Here is a 17,358-nt window from a genome sequence, read left to right as displayed (position 1 = left end):
CAGTGATCCGGTGGCTTACTCCTGCCTCAGTGCCCCATAGGAGAATTGCCACAACCAGCCTGTGCCAGAATATGACACCTATCTGTAGAACAAAGAAAGAGAACAATTCAAGACAGAGAGGAGTTGTAAGCTTCCTAACCCTAAAGGAGCAGGAGGAAAGTAAGGAAAATTTCCTGGTCCTAGCAGGGTGGTGGTGATGCATATCTTTAATCCTAGCACCTGGGAGGCAGAGGCAGGCAGATCTCTGTGAGTTCAAGGCCAGCCTGGTCTACAGAGTGAGTTCCAGGACAGCCAGGACTGTTACACAGAGAAACCCTGTCTCAAAAAACCAAAACAAACAAACAAAAACAAAAAAGTGATCCTTTTCCTGGCGCGCAGTTAATTTGTCTGTAACCATAGAAACTGGTCATATATATATTGGAAAGGCAGAGAGGAGCGCTGTGCTGGTGGCAGGGTGACAGGGAGCAGCCTTCCCTGCCAGTCTTCCCTCTTCCTGCAGCTGCCCCCACGGCTGAGGGACCTAGGCTGTCAGGTGTGAGTTTGGAAACCACTGTTCTGATGGAGTCTCAACGATCTGCTGGGATCATTGGTGCCTAAGAGCACTGAGCGTAATGGACTTTTCTGAAAGTCTGCCTGGGCCTGCGGTTCCTTGGCTTTTTAAAACCCCTACGCACAATAAGCATTTCCTGTTTTTACACTATTTAGCAAACTGGTTCTCCCCACCCCCAAGCTGAGGACCAAACCCAGGGCCTTGCGCTTGCCTCAAGCGCTCTGCCACTGAGCTAAATCCACAACCCGCAAACTGGTTTTGTTGGGAATGAAAAGCTACAGCAAAAAGTAAGCTGTGTTTATACCATTGGTGGTGTAGGTTAGGAGAGAAACCTGGTCCCTCCACTGCCTTCAGTAGGCAGCTGCTGGTAAGAGTGGGTCTGCACTGGGGGAAATAGTGATTTACATTTGCTTCTGTGTGCACTTTAGCTCCCGATTGAAACAAACCACCACGGACATCACTCGTTAGCCATTGGGAGTCAGTGGTCTACACTGGTCTGGCAGATCTGTGTTCCTCCTGGAAGCCAGAAGCTGTTAGCCTGCCCTCTCCAGTGTTCAGCAGCCATGGGCATTCTTAGACCCGCCTTTCTCTTCTAAGGATGCCGTGATTCTACTTGGTTGCCCCAAGATGGTCTGCTTTGGGCCCCTTTAACCTAGTCACATCTGCAGAGCCTTTGCCACTTACTGTCACAGGCTTGAGGAATTGGGGTGTGAATGTTTTGGGGAGAGTCAGTATTCTGACCAACCTAATGCACAAGGATCTTGGGCTGTTGGTTGTTCTTAAAGGAAACTAGATGACTGGAGACCAAATATGGAAGGAAGAGGTTTTATTTCCTTATCATTTTTATTATTGTTGTTATTAATTTTTTAATACCTGCTAGCCTTGAGCTCCTAGGCTCAAGTGATCCTTTTCTTAAAACTTTATTTATTTATTTATTTATTTATTTATTTATTTATTTATTTATTTAGAGCTGAGGATCGAACCCAGGGCCTTATGCTTGCTAGGCAAGCGCTCTACCACTGAGCTAAATCCCCAACCCCTCAAGTGATCCTTTTATTTCAGCCCCATGAGTAGCTGGGCTAACAGGCATGTGCCACCTACCCAGTACCTATTGATTGATTGATTGATTCATTCATTCATTGAGATGAGGTCTTAATATGTAGCCCTGACTGGCCTAGAACTCTCTATGTAGACCAGGTAGTGTCAAATTCCAAGATTAAAGGCCTGTACCATACCCAGCCCCTTTTAACCATTTTGCATATACTTATTTGTGTAATATATTCTTTACATGATATTTTATTTGCTTTTGGTTTTTGAAACAGGGTCTCTCAATGTAGTCTTGACTTTCCTGGAACTCACTATGTAGATCTGGCTGGCATCAAACTCACAGAGATTCAGCCTCCTGGGTGCTAGGATTAAAGGCATGCACCACCATGCTTGGCTTTTTCATGGGTTTAAAGCCCTTTGATATCATGTACTTAATGCTCACAGGTCTCTTTAGTATTCCAGTTGACCATTCAAGCTCAGTTGAGCATCAATGTAGTCTTCCCAGAATTTGCTATTTCTTTATTTTCACTGCCATCAGAAGAGCTCCTATGAACTTGAGTTCGGTCTGAACATCCACTGAGGACTCCCTAGTGCTCTGTTTCATATGTTTGCTGTGAATAGTTACCTCCTCATCAGTATTGTCCACCAGATCTTTCTGGTAGTGGTTTGAAAGGGAACATGTTGAGTTTGAGGTAGATGATTTCCAGCTCCTCTTGGATGGCCAAGCTTCGTGCTGCAGCCAGATCCTGTCCCAGAGGAAGAACATGACAGTTTGAGACTGGATCAGAAGAACCATCAGAAGAGGGTTAACTTGCCAGTAGGTATTCCAGCCTTGATGCTTCTGAATTCCTTTTCTTTTTCCCCCTTCCTGTTTTGTTTTGAAACAAGGTTCTAGGCCTCCCTTTGTAGCCCAGGCTGGCCTTGAATTCATAGTGCTTCCATATCTAGCCCCTGGCTCTGGGGTCACATGTGTGACCATCATGCCTAGCTTCTCTGATTTTGTTTTTTTCTAAGTTCTTGAGGTTGTTTCCATAAGAATGATAGTGAGTCCTCCACTCCCCCAGCTGGAAAGGAGTACTTCCTAGAATCTCTCCTGGTGGGTACATTTACTCTCTCAGAGCACACCTTCCTCCTGTCCCAGGAAGTGCCCAAGAAATAGCAAACTCGAACAAAATTCACCTCTTCCTTTTACTGTTCTTAGTTCTGGGGATTTGGAGTTACCTTCTTGCCTTACATTGACAGGTCTAACAGAAGCTGGGGAGTCACTCCCAGAGAAGGCTCTGGGACTGTGGTCCTGGTGCCCGTTAGCAGGGTGTGGACTTGAACTTAAACTGGGGGCTCTTGAGTCTTCCTTGGTATCTGCCATCTGTTGGTCCATCCTCGTGTACCTCACCTTTTGGGACCTGCAGCTTCTGTGCCCGGGGAATGTGCCAGGAGAGGATGAGGGTGAGGAGCTTAGGGGAACATGGACAGACTGACTCCCAAACCACCTTCATCTCATTTGGCAGCAGAGTCAAGGACCCCAGGTCCTCACTTTGGCTCTGCTCCTGAGAGCTCTGGCTTTGCATGGACCACTCAACTGCTGTGTTTCAGCTTCCTGTTCTTGGCTCCTTCCTGCCCCTCAGAGGCTGGCCCAGTGGCTGGTAACCAGCAGTGCTGTTGTAAGGTCGCTCATACTTAGGAAGGGTGATGCTCCTGTTGTCCCTGGGTTAAAGAAGGGATGCCAGGCAGCAAGAGCCCGTCCTGTTTCGGGAAGGGGAGGTGCACTCCGGAGACCCCACACTGGGCTCCCACATTGAATAAGGGCTGCTGCTGGGGGGTTCCTTGTGGACCACCTGTGAGCCCCGGGTGTCTGTGCCGCAGGAAGTGTGGCTTTGTGCCCGCCTGCTTTATAACAGGGTTCCCCATGCCAGATGGACTCCAGCAGTGTCATCACATAGATGTCCCCACTTCACTGTGAGTAACCTTCCTCTCCTCTCTGGAGTTCAACTCTGATCCCTTCTCTTTGACAAACAGGCGTTCCCGGGCCAATGTGAGGCTGTGCACAGACACTGTCTCATTATCCAGTTAAGCTCCCTGTGCGGTGACATGGTCAGCCAGCGGTGGCATTGGCCTGACTGTAATTTGAAAGCCACCCCACCCACCCCCTTTTTTTTCATTGTCACTTACAGGAATTGCTGAATGACTCATTATGCCACAGTCAGCCCTCTTGGGCTCTTTGTCACAAAGGGCCTGCCCGGTCAGATTAAAGTGTGCAGTCAGTGTAGCAGCCCAGTCAGCAGGTCAGCTTCGGGGGCTCCGCAGAGTGCTCTGAAGTGAGCCTGGCATGATGGCTCAGGCAGCGGTTCTGCAGTGGAGTCCGTTCTGTGTACCCGTGCTAGGCTAGTGCTTTGCAGAGAGAGAATTAGTGAGCTTGGGAGAATGAAAGAATATGTGGATGGCAGCGTTGGTATTTGGGAGTACACAAAAGGGCACAGGGAGTCCCATGGGAATGTGCACACGCCTCTCTGGAACTTAGAACTGTTCTGTCTCCACCCCAGAGTCTGACTCCACGGTACCTAGAGGCACAGGAGAATGTGTTTGAAGTATGTGTGGGGGTCATTCATTCACCAGTTAGATTGCATTCAGTAAACAATGTCCTGGAGCTCTGAGGAGAGTGAGTGGTGGTGGATGTGGGTTTCTGTGGAACATGAAACAGCCAAGTGCCTTCTTTCTCTCACCGGACAAGGCAGCTCAGGGGAGCTCTTAATGTGCTCCTGCAGTGTTGTGGAAGGTCTGAGGTCCTACTCAGTGTGCTGGGGACTGTGGATCAGTGACACCCTCCATAGGCAATGTACATCTGTCGGCCCGGGGCTGGAATCCTCAGCTGACACATGGAAGGCAGGCCAGGATTCAGGCTGTGCTAACTCATCGTAGTCTCCAGCTACCTTTCCCTTCCTTCCTGGGTGGAGAAGAAAAGAGCAGACGGTAATGACGGGCTGTGCAGTGCTGAGCAGTGGCAGTGGCCTCAGTCGAGTCCTGCCATGCCTTCCAGCAATAGTGTGACACTCAGGCACATTAACTCAGCTCAGTGCCCTAAAGTTTTATAAGATGGGAGTGACCCCTACCCTGAAGGTTTGTAACTTGGGGAATCTTCCAACAGTTTGAGCACTCCCTGCTCTTACTGTGATTCTGAGCTTGCCGTGATTGATGGATGCAGAAGAATCATCAGCTCTTGGGAGGAGGCGCGTGTGGTACCTGAGGAAATGGCGTCAGATGCATCCAAATGTCATAAAACATATCTTCCTCTTGTCAAAGGAAAAGGGTCATTTAGTCTATGGGTCAGTGTGTGCCTTGTGGCAGCTGATCCTTGCCAGTGGAGCTGTAAGAAGCCGTCCAGCGACGTGTCCAGTGGACACTGCCTGTTCCTGCTAGACACTCGGAAGGGAGAGTCCAGGTGGGCTTCTGCATGGAGAGGGGGTTGCCTGGGACCTGCTGTCAGGAGGTTCTGTCAGTACTGATGCACCATAAAGGTAGCCAGCAGTATCAGACACCACCGAGCTGACTGAGCTGGTGGTTCCTCTGTCTGCACAGTGTATATGTTGGGGTGCTGTTGAGTGGAACTCCCAAGGCCAGAGAGCTCACAGAAGACGCCTGCTTCCTACCTCAGGCTTTTCATTTAGAGCCTTAATTAAGCACCCACTGCATGTTGGTATTAGAGATACTGTCTATACACAGATACTTTCTGCACTGATTAAACATATGTGGAGATATTTAACTAGAAAACAAGTAAACTGTGCTTGTGTGCACTCTGTGAGAGGAGCACAGGTAGATGCAGCAAAGGCCTGGCTACTTTGCAACCCTTTGCAACTTCCTGTACAGTTAAGAACCCAACAGAGACTTGTACTCGGCTGTAGTAAGTGCAGGCTTTGAGGAGGACTCAGTGGTTTCCAGAGCAGCTCAGAACACTGCAGGTGGGGCAGAAAGTGCTGTGAGGCCAGGGATGCAGGATGCAGATGTGAGGCTAGCAGAGGTAACAGCATACAGTGCTAGAAAATGACAGGGAGGCCAGTGGGACGGCTCAGTGAATAGCATTGCAGAGCGGATCCCAGCTGGCCCTGATGGCCAGAACCCAGGGTAGAAGGGACAGAAGGAGAGAACTGACTCCCCAAAGTGGTCCTCTGATTTCTACATGCACCAGACTGCACATGTGTTTATACCCACACACACATACACCACACCACACACCCATAACAGACACACATCACACCACACACACACACACACACACATATACATCACATCATACCACACACCTATAACACACACACAATACACATCACACTGCACATATCACACCGCATACCAATACCACATCCATAATATACACACATCACACCACACACAATCATATCTCACACACACAATCATACACATTATACTACACCTACACCAGACATACAGAACCACATACACACACATACACACACACAACCATACACATCATACTACACATACACCAGAAGACATACAGAACCATATATACACACAACCATACACATCATACTACACCTACACTAGACATACAGAAGCACACACACATACACAAAGCCATACACACACTAATAAATAAAACAAAATTTCAAACAATGAAAATGACAAGCAGCATGAAGTCTGAGGCTTGGATGTGGTGTGTCTTGGAATGTCAGGTCTGGGAGTGATAAGTGATGTCGTTCTGTATGCTGTAAATATGTGTTGCTCTGATTGGTTGATAAATAAAGCTGTGTGGCCAATGGTGAAGCAGAGTAAGGCTAGGCGGGACTTTCTAACTAGAGAGAGAGGGAGAAGAAAGGAGAGCAGAGGAGACACTGCCAGCCGCTGCCATGACAAGCAAGATGTAAAGATACCAGTAAGCCATGAGCCACATGGCAAAGTATAGATTTCTAGAAATGGGTTAATTTAAGATGTAAGGGCTAGCTAGCAAGAAGCCTGAGCCATTAGGCCATGCAGTTCATACTATAAGCCTCTGTGTGCTTACTTGGGGACCGTGAGTGGTAGAGATTTGTTCCAACCGCCAGCCAGCCAGGACACAGGAAAACTTCTGACCCCATGGGCGCTCTTGCAGGGTTCTGAGTAGGAGTGACAGCGTTGCTGGGAATGGGAGTAAGGGGGAGTAGAGGTGAAATGGAGGGAACAACTGGGGAGATGAGATGGAATGAGGAGGAGTAGATGTCCTGGAGCCCCTGGACTGGGCACAAGGCAGAGACGGCGTTGACAGGTAGCTACAGACACTCTGCCTCGGAAAGGGTAGGTTCCCTATCAACCCATTTGCCTCTTCTGTGTCTTGTAGATTCGGCCAGTTATTGAACAGACCTTCCCCTTTTCTGAAGTCCCAGAAGCTTTCCTGAAGGTGGAAAGAGGCCACGCCCGAGGAAAGACTGTGGTCAACGTCATTTAAATAAAGATGCGCATGCCACCCGTTGTTGCTTTCCTGTCGCTGAGTGCCTATGATCCAGACATCTAGCCCTCAATAGATAGCATGAAACTTAAATCTAACTTGGAAAAATACGTTTATAAACGTAAATGTGGACCGGAGAGACAGCTCAGCAGATAAAGGTGCTGGCAGTGGTAAGCAATGACACCTGAGTACAGTCCTGGAAGCCACATGGAGGAGGAGAGAACTGACTCACAGAATGGTTTTCCGATTTCTTCCCCATGCATAAACCTCCACAGTGATAAAGAAAACAATTAATGTCATGATCTTTTTTAATGTCGGGGGCACATGTGCCAGGGTGCGCTTGTGGATTTCACAGGGACTGCTCAGTGCTCGGTTCTTTCCCTCCTGCCGTGTAGACTTGGGTAGAGTGCAGGTCCTTAGGCTTGGCAGCACGTTCCTTTACCCGCCGAGTCATGTCACTGACTCAATGCAAAAAAATTTAAGTATGTATTTTAAAAAATACTTTTAATAGTGGAGCAGTGGTGGTGCCTGCCTTTAATTCCAGCACTTAAGAGGCAGAGGCAGGTAGATCACTGAGTTTGAGGCCAGTCTGGTCTACAGAGTGAGTTCCAAGAGAAACCCCATCTCAAAAAGACTTTTAAAATTAATTAGCATACAGAATAGTTTCTTCATGGAATTTCTGTATCAGCTCCTGCACTTGCCTGCAGTTAGAAGTAAATAGTGTTTTGTTTCTGTTTAATATTTTTATTTTGCCATGTGTATGAGTTTTTTGCTTACATGTATGTGCACCACATGGCATACCTTGTACCTGTGGATGCTAGAAGTGGATGTCTGATACCCTGGAACTGGAATTGACAGGTGATTGTGAGCTGCCATATGGGTGTTGGGAATCGAACCCAGGTTCTCAGGGAGAACAGCCAGTGCTCTTAACCACTGAGCCATCTCTCCAGCCTCTATGTGGTGTTTTTGTTTTCTTAAGCTGCTCTTCACTCAGCTTTGCAGATTCCTGTGGCTTTCTTGCAGCTCAAACCCCATCATCTTACCTTAATGTGAGATTCTAAAATGTGTGGTGTATAGATGGATGTTAGTGTGAAGAACTTAACATTAGTTCCTTCTGAAATTTAGCAATGATTATTTTCCTAACTGTATGCTATAAGTTGGGTTGGAAACATCTCCAAAGACCCATATGTGCAACATACACAGGCAACAATGTTGGGAGGTGGGAGAACCTTTAAGAGTTAGGACCCCAGTGGGAGGAAGTGGAGAGGTGCCATTGAAGGAGACAGCAGGACCCAGTTCTTCCTGCCTCTGTGTCCTCCTAACCTGTAGGCAAGCCTGCGGAGCATTTTCTTGATTGATGAGCCATGTGAATGGCCCGCCCACTGTGGGAAGTGCCATCCCTGGGTTAGGTAGTCTTGGAGTATATAAGAAACCAAACTGAGTAAGCTAAGAGGGAGCAAGCCAGTGAGCAGCACTCCTCCAAGACCTCTGCTTTAGTTCCAGTCTCCAGGCTCCTGCCTGCCTTGACTTCCACCATATTGGACTGTAATCTGAAAAGTGAAATAAATTTCCCCCATGCCCCAAGTTTGGTTTTGGTCACTGTTTTATCATAGCAGTGGAAAGCTAGCTAAGACAGAAATTGGAACCAGGAATGGGTATTTTTTCTATGAGAGACCTGACAAGGTTGTTTGGCAAGAATTGTGGAAGTGTTTAAACCTTTGGACTGGAAAGAAAGGCCATTGAGTACTTAAAGCTTAAGGACTGTTCTGTGGAAGCTGGGGAGATAGGTACATGGCAAAAGAAAATCAAGATTGGCCTACAAAGTTCAGAGGGAAGCAGACTATTGAAGCTCACAATTAGAGACTTGGACTTTTAGAAAGAATTTTTTTTTCTAAATAAAAAAAGAGAACTTGACTCTTATAAAGTGTTGAAATTTTTAAAGACTGGCACTTATAAAGTTACATTGTTTTATATTGTGATATTAATACTGACATGACATTTTGGGTACAAATGAGAAAGGAAAGATTATAGTGACTAGTGATGTGGTTGTGTGTAAAATTGAAAATGTCCCATCAGATTAGCCTGTGAGGCATTTTCGTGATAGGATTGATGTGAAAGCACCCAGCCCATTGTGGGTGGTCGTCCCTGGGCAGGTGGTCCACAAGAAAGCAACTGAGCAGGCCATTGAGCAGCACCCTCCACAGGCTTTGCTTCAGTCCTACCTCAGGTTCCTGCCTTGACTTCCCTCCATGAAGGACTGTAATCTGCTAGGTGAAATAAACCCTTTCCTCCTGGGATTGTTTTTTGATGGTGTTTTAACCCAGCAACGCTAACCTGAGACTCCCACCATTCTGTGCTACCTCACTGTGGTCCCAGAAGCAGCTGAACTAACGTCAGATGAAACCATCCACTGTCAGCCTGAACAACCCTTCCTCCTTAGACGTCATCTTGTCATAGTGACGGAAAGCTGGGTTTCCTTATGCTTTCATTTGCCACTCACTGTCCTTAGCACATCCTTAAATGTGGAATTGCTTGGGTGTATGTATAAAAAATTGCCTTTTAATACTGAAAGGGTTCCTTTATTTTGACACTAGAAGCTCATGTGGCACAAGCTGGCCTTGAACTCCTAGCCCTCCAGCCTCCAATAGTAAAGTGCTCGGATTATGGGTATATGCCACTGTACCTGGCTGAAGACTTTAAAGCCCCTAACATTTTGCATGTAGGCTGGGCTTCTTTCAGTCACCACATCATGCTTCTCTGAAGGCTTTTCCATAGACATTGCTACTGACCACTATTTTCTGATCTCATGTGCCTCACCAATAAGCTTGCCATTCTTGAATCTTGTCTCCATTTGTTCAAGGTGTTTGCTGCTGTTTTATACTCAGCTCCTAGCCTTTCATGTACATAGCCCCATCTGGAGAAACTTCCCACTCCATGCATTCCTGTTAGATACCTGTTTAGTATTATGTTGGATGTAGGGTTTCCTCTAAGGTCACTCTAGATTTCCCTCAGTACAGATTTGTTTACTTGTTTTACATGTATGAGTTTTTGGCCTTCATTTATATAAGTGTACCATATGCATGCAGTGCCTACAGAGGCCAGACGGGGCCATGAGATCCCTTGTGTCTGGAGTTAGTATGCACAGCCATGTGGGTGCAGGAAACTGAACCTGCCTGGGTCCTCTGTAAAAGCATCAAGCACTCTTAACCACTGAGCCATCTCTCCGGTTCCTATACAAAAAGCAGGGTATGGTGGTACATGCCTTTTAATCTCAGCACTTGGGAGTCACAGGCAGACAGATCTCTGAGTTCAAGGCCAGCCTGGTCTACAGAGCAAGTTCCACAACAGTCAAGGCTGCATAAAGACCCTGTCTCAAAAAAAAAAAAAAAAAGAAAGAAAGAAAGAAAGAAAGAAAGAAAGAAAACAAAGAAAGAGAAAGATGCCAATGCCTTGACCTGTCTGTCTATCTAGAAGTTCTCAGTTCTTGTCCTGGAGAGCTCCAGGTGTCAGTGCACTAAATCTTTGAGTACACATGTGAGCACCTTAAAAAGTGCTCAGAGGGTGGCTAAAAAGTGGCTGCAGTTAGAATGCTGTGCCTCAGTAGCCCACTGACTCTCGGCTGTGTTGGAGGACTGCTAAACTGATTCCAGCCTTTCATTACATGGTTAACAAGGAATAAGTTTATTCAAGAGATAAAATCGAACAGGCTTTTGATAGGACACCTTACCCCACCGCACTCTAGCGACATACACAAAGCCTACAGAGATGTACATATAGGAAGACAGACATGCTGGATGCTGTTGTGAACATGTTGAAGCTGCAGATAAACCATTCTGATGAGCACACTTGCCTGCGTTGGCTCCAGAGAGGAGACAGGCTCCAGCAGGGGAAACAGAAGTGGACATGTTGAGCCTCTGACACGAGCACCAGTATTGTGATGAGGACAAAGTGAGGAGGATGTGTGTGTCCAAGGAAATGTCGGGCAGTGTGCTGTTTGAGCAGCAGAGTCTGGACCGTGTATCACAGCAGTTGTTGGCGAACTGCCTGTGAAGGTCTAGGACTCTGCACTAGCACTGCACAGAGCCCTTGGGGTCTCCCCCACTCGCTGCAAGTGGCTGTTAGCCCTCTCCCGCAGCTTCCCACAGCTCTGCTTCCAGAAGGGAGGTCCCCGGTGTCTTGAGATCCAAAGCAGTCCTCCTGCTGGTAGCCCTGGAGAGACCAGGCTAAAGGTCTAGGTTTAGCCAAAATTGTAGAATATGGCTTCTGCATTATAGGTAGGTGACAAAGTAAGAGTTAATAAATTAGGCCATAATACTGTCCCAATAGCAGCTGTAAGGAGGGCATTAAACTATCTGTGACACTTGAGGGCAGCCCATGGGTAAATTAAAATAACCCAAGTTCTGCTCATGAGCTGACATCAACATGAAAATTTGCAAACTTATTCACTTTGAACATTAACTGAAAATAGTGTTTTGTTTATTCTTGCTAAACTCCTTGAACATGTCTGAGTACTGAGGACTTTCCCACGCTGCCATTCAGCAGTAAATGGTCCTGGAAAATGTAAAGGCAGTGGATCCTCCAATGCTAAAAGTCTTGTGATGAACAAACATGTTATGCTTCCCTCTAAGGCAATCTGTATGTCCAGGTCAGAGGTCTTGTCTTTGTCCCTGGAGATAAGTTACGATGTGGTCTACACCCGAAAGTGGCTACAGGGGCAGCCTGTTTAAGGAGTTACTGAGAAATACAAGGCAAGAAATGGGAACAACAAACTATTGGCTTCAACCTCAAATGTCTTTGAGAAGATAATTTCCCTGTCATGGCCTTCGGTCTACTTCCCACTTGGCTCCTCCGTCAGCTCTGTGATTTTATTTTTCTTCAATACGGTGGCCAGAAATGCCCTGGAAACACTCCTCCTGCATTCTTGGTTCAGGTTCATAGGACCATGGCTTCCCACACTTGCGTTAACTTCTCTGTGTTCACCGTGTTGAGGATGATGTGGTTTTGATCATACTGCGCACCCCCTGAACGAAAGAAAAAAAAGTAAGAACTGTGCGGGGTGGGGAGTGGGGGGTACTCAGGGGTGAGGTCAACTTGCTAGGGTGTGTGACTAAACTCCATCTGGGGACCAGCAACTCCACACAGCCCATCTTGCCTTCTGGCTCTCCCTTTTCTACCCAGCTCTCATAGGCCACTCCAGCTCCTATTACCCCATCTGAAATGGGGGCGTCAGCAAAAGTCTAGAAGAAGGAAAAAGCAAAGATGCTGTAAGATGGCACTGGAGAGAAGAGAGGTGTGAGATCCTAGTGAGCAGGCAGGCACACCTGGCAGCAATGCAAAGAAAGGCTGTAGGGGAGGCAGGCAGAGGCAATGAGTCCTGCACGCATAATAAAAAATAGCTGTAACTAGGTTAAAGGGGTGAATGACACCCGGAAGCATGCACAGGACACAGAAGACCTCCACACACTGCGGCGAACTTGAATGCATAAAGTAATGTCCAGTATCACTGCACGAGCCCTGTACTTCTCTCTCACCGGGATGTCTGGAGGGGCCTTTCCAAGGGTGCTTATTGAAAACTTGAGATACTTCAGTGTTGGAAGCAGCCAGTGCCCTCTTTCAAACAGCCAGGACTATCTGATTTTCCCCAGTGTGGAATCAGCACCCTTTCCGGTGCCTTATCTGCTTCAGCAGAAGCCTCTTCACCAAAGAGCCCGGGGAAATGAAAATCTGCATTTGGATGCAGGGTGCAGCTGGTACTGAAATCATGTTTCATCCTCAGACCAAAGAAACGACATTCTTCTCCCCTTTAAATCATTTAACATCAAAAGGGTCTGAAAGAGTAGCTGGGGAAGGAACTCATCACTTCATTCTTTAAGAAACTAGCTGGCTATCACTTGGTACCCACAGTGCTCTAGAGCTAGGTGAGGTGCAGAGCACAGGGAAAGGAAAGACTTTCAAGCCTCCCATTTAGGCCCAGCAAATCCTGCACTCTCCATCAAGACAGCACAGTTGTTGGCTGCAGAGATAGCTCAGCAGTTAAAAGCACTTCTAGTTACTGCAGAGGACCTGGGTTCGATCCCTAGCACCATCATGGCAGCTCAAAAAACCCCCACAACTCCAGTTCCAGGGAATCCAATGACTTCTTCTGACCTTGGAGGACACCAGGCACTCCCAAGGTACACAGGCATACATGATACTCATATACATTAATAAATCTAAAAAGAAGACTTTAAAAAACAAACAAATAAAAACAAAACAGATCCCAAGAGTTCAGAGAATATTAAGGACACAGAGTCTTTTTTCTTTCTTCAGGATTCTGGTGCCTTAACAAACTATGTTTCTCCCAGTGCCATTAGAATCACAAGACCTACAGAGTTCTTGGGAAATAATCTGATTAATTCTTTTGCCTTTGAGAAGGATTTAAAACATGCTAGGCTTTTTTTTTTTTTCTTCTAGAAAACGTATTTCTATTTGAACGATGCAGAAGACAGCTGAATAGTTAAATGGCTATAAAGCCCTTCTTTTTGCCATGTGTTTAGACACAGGTAGGAAGATGGTACTTTCCCAAAGGCCAGGTCTGAGGTGTGCAGGTGATGTAAGCCAGGCCACCCCTACCGGTAGTCCGGACATACCCATGTCACCTGTGACATGGTGACAAGCCCATTTATCTGAGAAGGGTGCTACTGTCACGTGTATATCTGAGTTCTTGGCACACAGGACTGAAGAGGAGTAATTTGAAAGAAATTTGACATCCTAATTAAATCACTAGTGTCCCCGTAAATGGCAGCTTATAGTGGAAAGATGCTGCCGGGTGGCTTGTGACCCACACTTGGCAGGGGCCGAAAGACTGCAGATTTAAGGCCAGCCAGAGGGAAGACATCACCGGGACTCACCCTTTTTGTTGTGGCTCATTTTTAGTCTCTGCACTTTACACAGTAGTTTGATTTGCCTGTTAGTGCACAATCCTACAAGGCCTTTGTCGTCTGGAACCGAGTGTGAATCAGCTTCCGCTGTTGTCACAGGATACCCGGTCTGGAATCATATTTCAGTGTTCGCTAAAACAACTCACTCCCCAAATACAAGGCCAGAAGAAAGGCTCCATCTAAGAAGTCCTCTGTGGTTTTAGTAGGTAACAAATGAAAACCAAAGAAGCGTGGAGAGCGGTGTCTGCCTTTCTCTCGCCAGGGTGCTGGCCGTGCAGCCTGTTCCTGTGTCCAGGAGGTGGCGCCATGCTCCCACATTCTGAGAACATTCAGGGGACTAAGAAAGTAACTACTGCATTGCTGCAGTAGATACCGAGAACCCACAAACCTACAGGCCAGGACTTCACTCCAGAGAGTGGACTGATACCTAGTGAACATTAGGGTAAAACCGTAAAGAGAGTCCCGTAGAGGGAACAGCCAGCCATTTTCTTCACTTTGGTACCCAATGTCTAACACAGAGCCTGGCACACAATGAGGACTGCTAAATAAATAAAATACAACAAATACCCTAAGGACTACAGTGATCTTAACCCTGAAAGCTGATCCCATCGGTAAGAAACACCAATGTTCAGCTGTGTTGGGAAGGCAGCCTGGGCTACAGAGTGACTTCCTGCCTCAGAAATAAAAATAAAGTAACTACAATGAACAAATAAATTATAAATCATCCCAGTGCTGTGATTAAGCTTGCCTTAATATACTTGAAAACAGCAACAGTGCCTGCTGGCTGAGCTCCCATATATCATTTAGGTTGGTTTTATTGACTGTGTTTTAAAAATCACCACCAATGGTACTGTGATTCTCAAACCATCACTATCAGCAACACCTAGGAACTTGTTAGAAATGCATATGTGAAGGCCCTAGCTTCAGACCTCCTGAATCAGGCTCTACAGATGACACCAGTAGTGTCTGTTTTAACACTCCTACCCTGGATGACCATGGGCCCAACTTTTTCTTCCCAAGAAGATTAGCTTCACAGAAATCCTCCAGGCTGTATGGAATGGTTGCTTTGGTTGTCAGCTTGGCTGTATCTGGAATTAACTAAAAGCCCAATGGCTGGCCACACCCGCAGGATTTTTGCTTCATTAAATAATTTGAAATGCGAAGATCCACTTCTAATCCATATCTTTGCGGTTGAAAGACACACCTTTAATCCAGAGGTTGAACGACCCACCTATAATCTGGGCTGGACCTTCTGCTGGAAGCCTATATAACAGCAGTTCTCAACCTGTGGGTCTCAACCCCTGGGGGGGGGGGGTCGAACACCCTTTCTACAGGGACCACCTAAGACCATTGGAAAACAGATATTTACAGCACAATTCATAACAGTTGTGAAATTACAGTTATGAAGGAGCAAAAAAATAATTTTATGGTTAGGGATCACCACAATATGAGGAGCTGTATTAAAGGGTCACGGCATTAGGAAGGCTGAGAACCACTGCTATCCAAGGACGTGGAAGAAGGAAGCCTCCTCTGCCTACTTACTCTTGCCCTGGCTAGCAAGTTCATTCCCTTCGCTGGCATTGGAGCCTACTTCTACAGAACCCCAATGTACACTGCAGACCAGCTGAGACCTCCAGCCTTGTGGACTAAACAAATACTGGATTCTTGGACCTTCTGTTCATAATTGTTGGATTAGCTGACCACATCCTGTAAGTCATTTTAATAAATACCCTTTCTCTCTATATAGAAAGATTTATTCTATATGTTCTGTTCCTCTAGAGAGCCCTAATACACTGTAATTCCTTCTAGAACTCGGGTTTTTGCTTTTGTTTTTCCCAATGATGAGCTACCTTTATGTACATGAAAACCATCAACTCCACTGACCGAATAAAATCACGACCTAGCACTGCTATATAAAAACAGGACTGGGTATGATATAGCTCAGTGAGCACATGCTCAGCATGTGTTAGACCCTTGATTCAATTTCCAGAATGGCAACAACAACAACAAAAACCAGCCACTGGCACCAGCAGCGTATCAGTAGCACACCAGCATGTTACAGCAGGCTTTTCCTTAACTAAAGAAGGGAGCATCACCACAGGGAACAAACGGTGCTTACCTTTCACATCCAAGACTAAATGTGGCTTCGACTTGCTGTAGATCCTGCCGTCCGACTTCATGCACCAGAACTGACTGTCGGCATTTTGATCGAGGGCCAGTCCTAGTTTCGAGCCAGAAGTTACGAGGCTGCCCACGATCGTCAGGCAGCAATCTTCTGCTATCTGCTTAGGAAACAACAGTCTGTCTCAGGATACACTGCAGTCTCACAAACTGATGTCTAGAGCGATCGTAGGCCCTGGCAGCCTTTACTCTGCATGAGCTCTTGCAGCTTTAGCTGGAGTAGCTGAAGCCAAACATTTGGCCCTTTATCTCAGATGACATGGGTGACGGTGAGTTCTTAATTCTCATGCACTCTAAGACTGCCCTTTGTAAGACTCTCCATTACATTAAGAGAAGCCTCGTGGAATCTAAGTGGTTAACACTGATTGCTCTTTAGAAGGGCCAAGGTTCCATTCCCAGCACCCACAAGGTGGCTAACAACTCCAGTCTCAGGGGATGTGACACCCTCTTCTGGACTCCATGGCCACCAGGCATACAGGTGGTGCACAGACATACCTGCAGGCAAAATATCCATACACTTCAACATTGAAAAGAAGAAAGAGATGCCTTGATGCAGCAGACCACCCACTGTGACGGTTCTCCCCAGCAACAGTGAGCATGCTCTGAGGCCGCATCTGTAGCTCACATGGGGCTTGAGTTTCCAGCTCATGTCTGCTCCTTTCTGTAGCTGCATTAGAGCAGCCACAGAATGCACCCCCACTTCACCCCCCCCCCAAAAAAAACCCTGAAGTGACATTCAGTGGCTCCTTGTCTTTCATTTATGAGGAACATCTACAATGTTCTGAATTGGCATGCTATCCAGATATAAAAGTCAGGAAAATGCAAGCTCAGAAGAGGGTGCTTTAATGCAAAGATTTTCCAAGTCCCTCTGAAGGCTTATTAAAGTGGGCTGTTCTGGGTAGGGGACATGGCTCAGTGGGAGAGTACGGGGCTAGCATGGGTACAGCACACACACTGTTGAAAGCATTGTGATCCTCTGCGATAATCCCTGTTTTCTTCTTGGCCTACTGAGATGAGGTAGTAATGCACTGAAATGTTAGACTTGCTGAGGGTCTCCCTTTATTGCATCGAGATGACCCCAGGGCAGAAGTTCCCTTGGTTTCAGCTCCAGTCCTTCAGCCCTGCTTCTCAAGGCTGGTTTTGTCTGTGTGGCTGAGCAGTTCCTCTCTTACAAAAGCCTGATTCTCCCTCAGGCACAACAGACATAATAAACGGGTGTGCTC

At 46.7% G+C, this 17,358-nt stretch overlaps 2 protein-coding genes across 4 annotated transcripts in view; one reads left to right on the top strand and one right to left on the bottom strand.

The window, feature by feature from the left end:
* Positions 1-7,052, top strand: part of Rtn4ip1 (reticulon 4 interacting protein 1) — a 42,182-nt gene extending 35,130 nt beyond the window's left edge. For all 3 annotated transcript variants that reach the window (XM_036168789.1, XM_036168791.1, XM_036168790.1), the window contains exon 9: positions 6,927-7,052. In XM_036168789.1, coding sequence (XP_036024682.1) covers positions 6,927-7,034 — 108 coding nt within the window. In that variant the 3' untranslated portion in view covers positions 7,035-7,052. The remainder of the gene's footprint in view (positions 1-6,926) is intronic.
* A 3,644-nt stretch (positions 7,053-10,696) lies between these two features.
* Crybg1 (crystallin beta-gamma domain containing 1) overlaps positions 10,697-17,358 on the bottom strand; it is a 55,041-nt gene continuing 48,379 nt past the window's right edge. The window contains exons 19-20 of the mRNA XM_036168529.1: positions 16,074-16,236; positions 10,697-12,055 (exon numbers count right to left, since the gene is read on the bottom strand). Coding sequence (XP_036024422.1) covers positions 11,967-12,055; positions 16,074-16,236 — 252 coding nt within the window. The 3' untranslated portion in view covers positions 10,697-11,966. The remainder of the gene's footprint in view (positions 12,056-16,073; positions 16,237-17,358) is intronic.

This window comes from Onychomys torridus, chromosome 19 (genome assembly GCF_903995425.1).
Source record: "Onychomys torridus chromosome 19, mOncTor1.1, whole genome shotgun sequence".
Taxonomy (NCBI): domain Eukaryota; kingdom Metazoa; phylum Chordata; class Mammalia; order Rodentia; family Cricetidae; genus Onychomys; species Onychomys torridus.
The sequence above is the reverse complement of the archived record's forward strand: the minus strand, read 5'-3'. Positions and strand labels throughout refer to the sequence as shown.